Source organism: Amphibalanus amphitrite, unplaced genomic scaffold (genome assembly GCF_019059575.1).
Source record: "Amphibalanus amphitrite isolate SeventyFive unplaced genomic scaffold, NRLGWU_Aamphi_draft 001104F_arrow, whole genome shotgun sequence".
Classification (NCBI taxonomy): domain Eukaryota; kingdom Metazoa; phylum Arthropoda; class Thecostraca; order Balanomorpha; family Balanidae; genus Amphibalanus; species Amphibalanus amphitrite.
Window position 1 is genome coordinate 48,202 of NW_024882598.1, and position 12,680 is coordinate 60,881.

General features: G+C 51.3%; 1 protein-coding gene across 3 annotated transcripts in view; it reads right to left on the reverse strand.

Annotated features, from left to right (window-relative positions):
* Positions 1-5,083: 5,083 nt before the first annotated feature.
* LOC122370161 overlaps positions 5,084-12,680 on the reverse strand; it is a 142,446-nt gene continuing 134,849 nt past the window's right edge. For 2 of the 3 annotated variants that reach the window (XM_043345523.1, XM_043345525.1), the window contains 4 exons: positions 9,221-9,282; positions 8,820-8,834; positions 6,966-7,089; positions 5,084-6,370 (listed from right to left, as the gene is read on the reverse strand). In XM_043345523.1, the coding sequence (XP_043201458.1) occupies positions 5,989-6,370; positions 6,966-7,089; positions 8,820-8,834; positions 9,221-9,282 (583 nt within the window). In that variant the 3' untranslated portion in view covers positions 5,084-5,988. The remainder of the gene's footprint in view (positions 6,371-6,965; positions 7,090-8,819; positions 8,835-9,220; positions 9,283-12,680) is intronic. The other variant, XM_043345524.1, reaches the window with a different exon arrangement.

The window sequence follows — 12,680 nt, forward strand, 5'->3', positions numbered from 1 at the left end:
GAGAAACTCTGAGCCACAGGATGTTTCATGACCGTTCGTCACTATCGAGCATAGGCGTCGCCAGAGATTTTCGGTTGGGGGGGGGGGGCAAAATCAACTTTTGTGTTAAAACTTGCCTTTCCCCAGTCTTTACTCACTCGTTTTACATATCATTCGACGCGCAATGATGCGAAGAGTCCGATGGTGACAAAGGTTTCCTTCTAGCTATGACATGTAATTTTTACAGAAAAATTCGAAATTTAAAAATTTCATGACAAAAACGACTGGTAGAATTATACTGGCTGCGATTGCCGACGCGCACTGCAGAGGGCCCCTGTGCAGGCACTTGACGCTCATGATCATTAACCCAGAAAAAGGTGAAAAACGCTCCATTTAATCGGATCACCCTGCTAAAACCTCCATTCACGCATGCATGCAGAGGTAGGTATTACGTGAAATCCCAGCCGCCGATCGTAGTAAAGTTGGGCATTTGGCGGAGAGCGAATGTCAGAAGTGTGAATCGGAAGTAATCCATCTTTGCTCCAGTGAGAGGAAGTGTTTTGTTCACTCGAGTATGAACAAAAGTTTCTCGTTTTTCGTGTGAGGGGAAGCGCTGCAAACGCGAACAAGAACTGTTAAACGGAACCAAAAGTTACGCACGGCATAGCGGCAAGGGATTCCTTAACCCTCGCACGACCAGGCCATTTCTCATAACACGAACGACCAGGGGGGGGGGGTTGTTACGACCCCCCCCCCTGGCGTTTCGAAACGGAAGGTCGTAGAGCTTAGCGGAAAAACCAACGGATTGCTCTCAACGAGATCTCGCGATTGGTGGTATATTTTTGGTCCTAGGTCAACATTTGACCTACTTATGACCGGCTAAAGGTCAAATTTTCCGAAAAAATCAAACTTTTTCAACTTTCCGCGGCGATTGCGGCAAAACGGTGGGAGATATCGACTTGAAACCTTCACTATCGTGTTCCTTGATTAATTCTCTATCGTTTGGTATGTATTTCGTTTCCCTAGCTCTAAAAATGGCGCGTTGGGACTTGGGAGCGCCGGAAGTCGGCAAGGTCACAGTCGGCGGCAGAAATTCGAAAAATCAAAATTTAAATTTTTGAAATCTGATTGTATTTTTGGATTTGGGAGGTCCATTTGCTCCCTATAGAAGCTAATATTGCTGCATATTCCCATTTAGGTGACATGAATTAGCAAAATAGTGGTTCGGGCGCTTTTCAAAAATAGTATCGGACGCTGTTCCTCTTGTGACGTCATAGCTCCGTGACCTGACCTGACCCGGTCAATTTTCTTGCACCACACGATAGCCAATGCTTGCCCCAACATTCATGGGAAGTTTCATCATGATCCATCAAACAATGTGGGTATCACCGGCAGAAAACCTAGGGATTCGGCGCACACGTTTGGTAACTGTCGGCCGGAGGCTGTACCTCTTATGACGTCATAACTCCGTGACCTGACATGACCCAATCAATTTTTTTTCAGCAAAAGATGCGCAAAGGTTGTCCCAGATGGTATTGAAAATTTCAGCCCGCTACGACAAGCCGTTTAGCGTGCACTTCGAAAAAACCTCAGGGGGGGGGGTTGATACAACCCCCCCCCCCCTAGGCGTTCTAGGGTTAATTAAAGGTAGGTTTGGGACTTCAGGCCATTTCAGGCCACTCAGGGTCAGTGCTGACTCTCAGAAGCATGCTTAGGATCCCGGAGATCGGCATGGGTCACCTCAAATATTTACGTGTACATGGTGCTTTAGGGCTTTCCGAGCCCAAGGTGGGGCCCTCAGAAGCCAGTGTGGGCGGCGGGCGCTAAGAGACTAGGCCCAGGGTGAGCCTGGAGCCCTCGGATAACAGTGTGAACCCTCGGGGTCTGTGTCGAATCCCTAAAGACCCTACGCAGGGACATAATAAACATGTGTTGCGGACCTGACAGGGACACGTGAGCTGTGACCCCTCAGATGCCGGCTTGGGGTTGGCAAAGTCTGTCGCCTCAAAAGTTTGGCTGAACTATCAGAGGTCAGCTAAGGTTCTCAGAAATGTTCGAAGGCTCAAAGATCCCTGCATGGGCCCTCAGAGAACATGGACATCAGTGGGACTTTCAGAAGGCCGGTTTGGGCCCTCTGAAAGCTTCGTTAGGGATCAGTGGAGCTCCTTAGCAGCCTTTGTTTAAAGCAAGCTCATGAGCCCTGCGACACTTGTACGGTACTTGAGCCTGTCGCAGACATTTGACGAGAGTTGAGAAAGACCCCGAAGATTTCGTTTCACGCTTTGAACGAAAATCGTGTCAGCACTCCAAAACTTATGAAAATCAGCTGTAAAATGTAATAAAGAACGAACTAGGAACATGGAATGAATCACAGCATTGACATTTCCGAGTCTGGACTCGGAGTCTTGAAGATTTTGGCGACTGCGAGTCAGACTCTGGTTTGAACTGCACGCTCCAACCGAGTCTGACCTCACAGGCATTCTCAGAAAGGTACCGCCATTTTTTCCCGACTCCAAAATCTCATCGGATCTGTATCGATCTCAGGGGGTGCCCGGTCCGAGGTTGGGGGGGGGGGCAAGCTGCCCCGCTGGCCCCCCCCCCCCCGTGGCGACACTAATGCTATCGAGTTACAATTGTTTAGACTCGCAAGAAAGTTAAAAAGTCAATAGAAGGCGGACAAAATCAGGATATTCCAATTCGTTTTCCTCTCTGACTAGGTCACCGCCCGTCATCGTCAAAGAGCGAACACGGTCTCGTCTCACCATCCCAATCTGAATCCTGATCCAGCCGAAACACGAAGTCGCATGCCTGCAAATGGCCACAGCCACACTCACATAATGACAGCTGACAACTGACAGCAGTCACAATGGCTGGGGGCTAATGACCAGAGGTCAGTTTTACCTACAAAAAAATAGCCGCCTGCCGGAATCTTTTGCCTAAAGACCGCTTCACGCGATCGACACGTAACAGTAAGCGGAGAGGGTGTTACCGTTTACGCTCCGTAGGAAGCGGTCTTTAGACAATGTGAAGCGGTCTATGTGAGGCGGTCTTAAGGCAAAAAATTCCGGCAAGCTGCTTTTTTCTGTTGGTAAAACTGGCCCCAGCGCCCCAGCTCTGGCCCGACCCCGAGGCGGCATTTCCTTATATGAAAGAGAAGGGCCACTACTTCCGCCTTCGGCCATGTTTGTTTTGGCTTCGTGTGTCAAGGCCAATCATCAGCAGAAGACCATTGGTGCCCGAGGCTACTAGAAACACGATACATCACTTGGAAGAGATAGTGCCCACCTGATAAGTGAGATCCAGTCCATCTTTAGCGGTTTGATTCACCAATTTCATCCCCTTTTTTATCACACACAATCACACACCACTTTTTACGCAACAACTGATGTTTACCTGACATTTCCGGTTTCAGCTGTTAGTATGGCGAAAAACAGAACCGAGAAAGGCAACTAAGGGGAAAATTGTCAAAATTACTCATAAAATATGGTATAATAATGAATAATGCATAATAGTTTGTTTGAGTCATCAAATTTCATTAGAAACTCATTTTTTTCCGCTTGATTGACCTCCTGCTTTACGAACCAATGATTACAGCTGTCGCTAATAGGTGTCGCTAGTATACTGAGTAGTGGCTGAACCTGTCCTCAATAGATGTCGCTAGCTTGTTGTCTCGAGTTTTGTTTGTTTGTTTTGTTGGGTTAGGCCCTTTCGGTCGACAAGACCATTGCAGAGCCGGAAGGATGATAGGAATTAGGGGGAGACATTGGTCTGGGCAGGCACCCTAGTGAGTCGCCGGGGCTGAGCCCGTCCGAAGACAGGCCACCCAGCCCCAAGGCACTCACTGCACCCGGCTACGGGGTGCGCTCCCTCGGGAGCAGCGGTGCCGCTCCAAGGGAGCAGCCCGCATGAGATAAAGTTGCCTGTCCAGCCCGGCAGGGGGTGGCGGTGTGGAGGAGAAGGATTTCAATATCCTGAGGATAGAAGCACGGATAGGTGTGTTGTCTCGAGAGCGAAGCTGTCTTCAATAGATGTCGCTAGCGGTGATCTCACGCCGAATTGGTGGATATATGAAGAAAGACTCGAACTATTCGTACATACGTTTGGGAGCTACTAAAACATGGCTGTAAGTGACTAATGCTCACCTATCCGTGCTTCTATCCTCAGGAAACTGAAATCCTTCTCCTCCACGCCACAACCCCCTTCCGGGCTGGACAGGCAACTTTATCTCATGCGGGCTGCTCCCTTGGAGCGGCACCGCTGCTCCCGAGGGAGCGCACCCCGTAGCCGGGTGCAGTGAGTGCCTTGGGGCTGGGTGGCCTGTCCTCTGGACGGGCTCAGCCCCGGCGACTCACTAGGGTGCCTGCCCAGACCAATGTCTCCCCCTAAATCCTATCATCCTTCCGGCTCTGCAATGGTCTTGTCGACCGAAAGGGCCTAACCCAACAAAACAAACAAACAAACAAACAAATTGATCCGTGTTTGTACTTTAGCTGATGATTGGCCTTGACCTTGACACACGGAATCCAATGCTTGGGCAAGGTGAGAGTTGACGGGGCGACGGGCATTGACAGCTCTCCTAATTTGGCGAGGTCGGGTGAACCCGGCTGGCAAATATCGCGGTCCTGTCATCCACTCTGACCCTCCAATGTAGGAACGTCACTTAGTCGTGTAACTTTTTGTATCACTGACTTGTGTAACTTATTCCTACTTATTTGCGTGGCTTTGTCCCGAATGCTGTTGATAAGGTGCGAGAGCCTTTGATCTCCTTAGTGTTACGCCGTGACATTGTTTTTTTTTTTTCATTATGTTCAGTTTCCTAACCAGTTTTCTAACAGTTTTCCGCACTAATGGGTGAAAACTCGGGCCTCAAGCCCCTCCCCCCCCCTCCCCCGTAGTCCTCATTTTCAATATTCCAGTGATGTAGTGTGTGTCGAGAGATAAACTATTTGGGCAGCTGCCATCCTCTATGCCTCTAAGTGTTTATTATTGCTGGACTTGTCCCCCGGCTCTCTGTCTCTCTCCCTCTCTCTTCTTTGTTTTCCTCTTTTGTTTTTCTCTTTCTCTTCCTCTCCGTTTCCCTCATTCCATATGGTAAAACATTTCACATTGCAAAGTCATCTTTATTTATATACAAATTCAATCTTGGTGAGTGCCATATAATACGCTACATTCTGATATACGAGGAACTTTGTCGCCACCAATCACATGCTATACAAGCGCAGCACGACTATGCCACACGTACAAACAGCAAGGAACTCTGTCAATACGGACACAGCCTCCGAGGCGCGCTCACCAATCAGATTCCGCGCCGCGGCAATCACCGGCGCGGCGGCGGCGGACGGCGGCGCGGCCCGACGCCCGGGGAGGGGGGCCCCCCCTAGTCGGCCGCGCCGACCGTCCGGCGCGGTCACCAATAAAACACGGTCAGGGTGGCGTCACATCTCAACAAAACACAACAGACTAACGCGCCGCCACCGGCCGCCGCGCCACCAGCGCCGCCGCGCGGCCGATAACAGAACTATCGTTGCGCTAAAACCCCGCCCGGCGGCGCCACAGACGCCGAGATCACACCGGAGACAAAATGCTAAAAATTCATAGTGTGTTGGCGCGCGCGTGCACTGACGCACAGTCACACCTACAAACGGCTCACCAGCAATAAATAGTCCATCTCAGTCGCACATTCTCTCGCTCAGTCACACGACAGCGGGGAAAGTATTTACACATGGAGCGAGCCGCCGGCCGGCCGCCCATCCGCCCCACCCCCTCCTTACTGCGCGTTCACGTATTGAAGTATGACACGACGCTCAGCGGCCCCTCATCCAGACTAGCAGAAACGAGCGCGCGGGGCGGCCCGCCACTCTCGCTCTCACTCACTCCCTCGCTCTTTCCTTCTTCGACTTTCTGACCACCGCCGCCGCCGCTGCCAGCACCGCAGAAGAATCAGAAGTAACCGCAATGACTTAAGGCAGCGGGGCAGGCGACGGCTCACCGAAAGTCGTCACTGTAGCCCTAGGGCGGTCTGTCGCATTGCCGGCTTTGTGGCTCAACAGAGTCCGAGTGAGATGAATTTCCATCATCGGTAGATCCAGTAGGCTCCTTTCCGGCTCCGGTCGCCTGGGGAGCTTCCCCAGGAGCCGCGGGAGCAGTGGGAGCCGCCACGGGAGCCGCCGCGGGAGCCGCCGTGGGAGCCTCGCCCGCCGGCGTGTCTTGCGGTACAGTCTGCGTAGCCGGCGGCTGCGGCGGCGTCCACCTATCAACGGGCTGCAGTTCGATGACGTCAGCTGGGCTCGGCTGCTGATTGGCTGCCGCCGGTATCGTCGGTGGCTCCATCTCGACCACGTGAGAGGTCGGCTGGCGCAGCCCGAACCGGGGCGTCACCTGGCCGCTCGACCTGGAAACACAGAGCCAAATGTCAGCTGACGTCGACATCACAGCGTCACAATCGTCACAAAGTTCGCCAAGGTGTCACATGTGAGAACAAGAACATACCATAATCAGCTAAAAAGTGTCACGTTATGCTGTTGATTTTGTTAGGGTGACACGTCAATGCATCAGGGTTTCACAGATGTTACATACGCTAAACAGGCACAAAGTGTGTCGGTTTACAAGCAGATACGCGTAACTCGTATGTAGTTCGCACCGCAACACAATGCACAAGCTATCTTGTTCATAACTATCACGTGCAACGGTTATAACTGTTCAGCACAATGCTGTGCTGGCTACGCAGGTTAGCAGATGGAAGAACTCAGTCAATATTCAGTGAATCAGTCAAACCCCATTAATTGAGTTAGTGGATGCTGATGTCATGTCATCCAGGGGAGGCAATGACTTCACAAGGTAGGGAATGCTTTCCCAACTGACAGTTGATTGACCCTTCCTCGCTAAACCATAACGCTTTCTCCAAACACACTGACGGTTAACTAACCCACGCACCCACACCCCTCCTAACCTCTCATAACCCCCTCACCCCCGTCTGTGTAACTTACGCCGCCGACTTGCTGCGCCGTTTGCTCCACACGTAAAGCAGTCCGGATAGGAGCAGACAGACCAGCAGAGCCACGCCCGCACCTCCGGCGATAGACGCCTGCTCAACGATGGCGTCCCGGGAGCCTGGAACGAGAGGGAGAGGGGGTTAGAGCGGGGCGGGAGCGAGAGAGAGGTGGTAGAGGGAGGCGGGAGCACACCTCATGGTCAGGTTAAGGGTACACAAAGGTAAGGGGCATGAGTAATATTGTGGTTTGGCTTGATAACATTTGTCCATTCACATTCGCACAAAGGGTTGGGTGTGCTATTAATTCACATAATGGTGGGCAGAAATCGACATATCACTGACATCAAAGTGTAACCAAATATTGGATTAACAAATGCCAGAGATTGGGTAATTTTGTATCGAAAGCCATGAAACAATGCCACATTTATCATAAAAGAAATGGCGTGTAGTGTTTAAAGGGATATGACTTTTACTCTTGTGCTGATCTATGAAATGTCAGCAATTTCCGCAAAGAAAGCAGCAGGTGCCGGCTACAAAAGAAGGCCAGAGTGGAATCCGATCATGAAATGACTGAATCCGACTGAATCCGACTGAATCGGCCACGAAGGACGCTTAGACTGACAAGTGACACACCCTCAAAAGTACCCACGTAGCAACACCGCAGCTCAACGAACAAAAAGACAGCATGATTAAGCCGACAGCTTAAAAACCACAGAGGTAGAGCACAAAAACTGAGGACAGATTAACTGAAATGCTGTTAGAACTGGGACGTTGAGATGACGAACAATCAAGCCGAGATCTAGTCCATCAAAACTTACAAGAGAAAACACTCACTTCTCACAAACTAAGGGCCGAGAAAACGACAGACAATACACAGAAACTCTCACAAAACACATGGGGGCATGCCAGCAAAAACAACCCAACAAAAACGGACCAAAACAAAATATAAAAACGGACCACTCGACTGGGCTGAAAAGCGGGGACAGGCGCGCGCCAGGCGGCCAGGCGGCGAAGCTGCAGTTCACACACCCGCCGCCAGGTGTCAGCAGTGTAGCGGTGCGGTGGCATTAGCGGTACGGCACGAAAAACCAAAAAACGACCCCCCTCTCGCGGTGCCGGTGTGAAAAACCAGCCAAGTGGGTGTCGGGGTGAAGCGGTGTGAACTCACACAAGGCGGGTGCCACCCACGCGCACCCAATCAAACACAATACACCCAACCGGGGTGCTTTGGTGCCCAAACACGCAACAAAAGCTCTACCTGCATCTCTCGCGCAGGGCGACGTCGGAGTCGGAGTCGGAGTCGGAGTCAGGACAGGATCGGACGGACTCGGAGTCGGAGTCGGAGCAGCAGTAAGAGCAGGAGTTGACTCGGGAGTCGGAGCAGGAGTCGCTGGATGAGTCGATGACGGAGGGACGGATGTTGATGACAATGAAGCGGGAGACACTGATGTAGTAACGGTAGGACTTGTAGTGTCAGCGGATGAGGGTGATGATGCTGATGACAAAGGCGAAGACCAGCTCGAAGATCTCAGTCCGGCTGAGAGTAAGGAAGGCTGAGAGACATCCCAGCCAGCACTAGGCTTGAGTTGAGCCTCAGCTGAGGGTCCAGGATCCCGCCTCCGGCCCGGATCCAGCCCCGGGCCGGGTCCAGTCGGGTGTGGCGGATCCGTGGGAGGATCCAGAGGGTCCAATGACGCATTCAGCTCCAGGTACGGATCCAGTAGGTCCAGGGACATATTCAGGTCCAGTGGCGGATCCCGCGGATCCCAGGCGGGATCCCGGTTTAGGATCAGGTCAGCAGAGGGCAGTGAGAGACCTCTCGACAGCGGAGGACGGGGCTTTGGCCTACCTGAGCGCCTCAGATCTGGAACGCAACGCAGAAAAACGCAACGTGTGAGCTTCCTGCGTGACGCAACGCAACGCAACGCAACAGAGGGGGACTGAGCGCGACGAAACGGATCAGAATCAAACACAGGCTAATGACAAATGTGAAATGTGATTATCTTTCAATAAGCATACACATGTCGGTCATGAATAAGAACATACGAAACCAAACGAAACTCTAAAACTCATCGAATATTGGAAATAGGCATCCATAGCATCATAGAAGAGAAGCGTGAATTGCTTGACGTGTTTCGCTTATATCCTGAAATAATGGCCAAGTGAGGGACATTCACTATTCTAGTTAGGTATTTACAGCTCAAAGCCGTTTTAGGGATGTGATAAGAAGTGCCGATGTAAAATACTCACGAGGATAGAAGCCGTCTGGATCCTTGTACTCGCACCGTTGACCCATAAAGCCGTCCGTGCACCTGGAAAACACAGAAAAATCGACCTTAGAAACACTCATTGACCCATAAAGCTGTCTATGCGTGTGAGAAACACAGAAAAACCAGCCTTAGTAACACAGAACAGGATCACTTATACGACACATCGGCGACGCTCAAATTCAAACGATTTCCTCAAATCAGCACAATCGGCACTAAAACTCAAGGCGATCAGAGCGATTAGATAGAACCCATTCGCGCAGCGCTCCTCTTGCGGTCGCCAATTTCTCGGCTTCATCTCTGCGACACACTCTCCCTTCTCGCTTATCTATCGCTCGCTGGCCGTTCGCCGGCTAAAGCTGATTGAAGCTGACAGCTCAGAACGATACAACTGCTTCGCTGAATTGAGCCGGGCGACGACGACCGCGGCTAAGTATATCCCTCACACGGTGATACGCAAAGATAGCCGGGACCACACAGACGCTAAGACAGATTTGTGGAAATCAGAGCGGCAGGAACAGCATTCCGCGGCGGGATTACTAGGGCTATCTACATAAAGATTCAATAGGAGAGTCCCCTGGTGTGCGAGAGTACTTTGTCAGTGAAGGGATAACCATTCAGTCAGTACCTACATTTCAATATTACGACCGCGAGAACCTACTTTGTCAGTCAAGTCATCCTGACCATTCCGTCAGTCCCATAATTTTAGCATTGTGATCAACATATCACCAACTCCGCGCTACTAATTTTGATATGACCGAACACCCTCTCTCTCCAACGCCAGCTTCCCCTCAAAACCTCCCCACAGCACGCTGTAGCACGCCGGCGCTAGTCTTTTACCACCCCGGGGGAGGCCTCCCGGTCCTTTCCCACGCCCCAGTGCGGTCTCCACAGCCGTCGCGGCATCCCGCTCCGATCCTAATCCGCGCCGAACTGACGGCAGCATTGTGGTACGGTCCGAGCTGCCTCGGTCAGCCCATTGAGGCGACGTCTGACCGTCAGCCCCGCCCCCCCCCCCCCCCGGTAGGAGGGAGGGGGGCAGAGGGGACGAGGAATGTCCGGTATGGGGGCGAGGCCGTCACAGGGCGCCGGTGACAGTTGGATTTTGACGCCTGTGTCATCTGTGTTACGTATGACAAAGAGACGCGATGTGTTGACAATTTGACGCCTCTCTGCATTGCCTGCAATTCGTACCAGACCGTGTATTTTTTTCACTTAGCTCCGGCATTCGCAATACAAACTCACCTCCCCCTAAAAAAAAAAAAAACAACAACACTATAACTGACCACCAATTGCACATACGTCTGTCCCCTCTAAACCCATAAACATCTCACAAAACTTTCCTCACCAGACAAGACGACTTCATCTTTCCCTTTCTCCCATCTCTAACCCATTCCTCTCCCATCAACCCCACCGGACCGCTCTCCAAAACCATCCCTTCATCCCTCTATCCACCGCCAATCGTCATCCACCAGGCGTCATCCGTAAAGCGTCATCCGTCGTCCAGGGTTTCTATAGAGCCCGCCGTCAGGTCCGGGTCCATGGGGCGTGCGCCAGCCGCTCTGAAGAGGATTAGCGACCACACGCAGAGGACGGGTCTGTCTTTTCACGAGGCGACGGGAGAAGGAATTTGTCAGGGCTCTATTGAGTGCCATCAGGTAAAAGAGAGGCCGCCAGCGTTGGGCAGCTGGGGGAGAGGGAGATGGAGAGGGAGAGAGAGAGAGAGGGCGAGAGGTTCAAATAGAGCGCTGAGTGGTTAACCAGTCTCAACTCCCATATGTTGCTCACTAAGCAAAACCACGCGTACCCAAACCAGCCCAAAGGCACGACGGCGGCCCCTAAAACTAACACAGGCGGTCACTGGATACTCCTTCAGCATATTGGCGAACACTTGACCTGACCCATACCAGCACCTCTATGAACGCTACGGCACGCGCCGTCCGTACCTGGCACGTGCCACATACCACGTCTAACCACGAGACCCCCTCGAGGCCCCTATCACGAGACTAAAAAACCACCCCTCTTCAGTGTCATAACCTAACCACTCTCGTGTCATCACTGATGCCAGCCACGAGGCCTGGCCTCACGAGACACCTACTATGCATTTCAGACCCCATGAGACCCTGTTTTTCGGCGATAATTTATTAAATATTTGTCCAATTTGCTTCAAATTTTCACAATGCACATTTCAGCTCAAGCGCCAAGTTTTGTCAATATGGTCTCTTAACAAAATATCAAATTTTAGGGTACTTGTAGTTGCCTCGTAATGTTAAAATCGGCCCCGTAAATCCGTCAGTGGAGTAGAGGCTATCCGTGCGTAGGTGTGACGTCACAAACACGTGACCATTAAGCTCCGCCCTCCCGGCGGACGGGGCGGTGACCTTGGCCGGTCAGTCGGCTGCGTGGAGCGAGCGGGGCAGTAGCTGTCGCACCGGGGCGGCTCGCATGGAGCGAAGCTGCCGTGCAGTTGTCGTTGCAGCCGTAACTTCATCGAATGAGCTAAATAGCGCGCATAAGTAACGCACTAGCTGAAGCCCTTGACTTTCCATTTATGACAAATGTATACGTACACCTTGTTCAGTCACAACAAATATCTATTTCCACACAAGATTCGGGGCTTGTGAAAAAAGCGCACATAAAAAACGCTGTTGATTTCAAATGATTGCGTAAAATTATGTATCGTGTCAGACTACGTTCAAGTTGCAAAATAGAATCACCATTAATAGGATGCAATTTATGTGTTTGATATATGAAATTTGATTAGGAATGTATGCCGGTGTGATCGATTCATATCATCCCGGTGCGACATAAGCATTGAACACCTTCAGGAGTAATCCATTTTGTCATCGACTTCGGTTGAGGAGGTCGCCGGACTAACTTTACCCCCAGATCTTATGTGTTGAAATGCAAACATGAAAAGTAAAAGCCTAGAGAATAGAGATAGTTACCTCACCATTGAGGACATACCTATTGCTACATAAGTTTTGCAAAAAAAAAAAAAAAAAGTTTTGTGTTTCTTGATGATCGTTCTCGTGTAGTGCCCAACGTCCGCCTGCCACATTCCTATTTCTTTCTGTGCACGCCTTAACAATATAACTTACACACATGACATTCTACCATACGACACATTACGCTTCTGCCCCACCCGGCGCCCCGCACCGCTTCACGAATCACGAATACGGTCGTCTCGCTGGAGCGATGCCCCAGGCAATCGGCCGTGCCCGAGACTCTTCATCCTACCCTGTTGCTTTCTGCGCCTTCCTCAGAAACATCTATTGACGCTGCCAAATATATCAATATTTTTGGGTCAAGCAGAGGCTTACACATGATCTTATAGGTAATCGGGTAGTGACCTGACCCAACCTGACGATGAGATAGGTGCAACTCCGGCTTAAATAAATGTTCAGAGTCCAAGAGTCCATCTATCTTTCCTTCTACGGCCG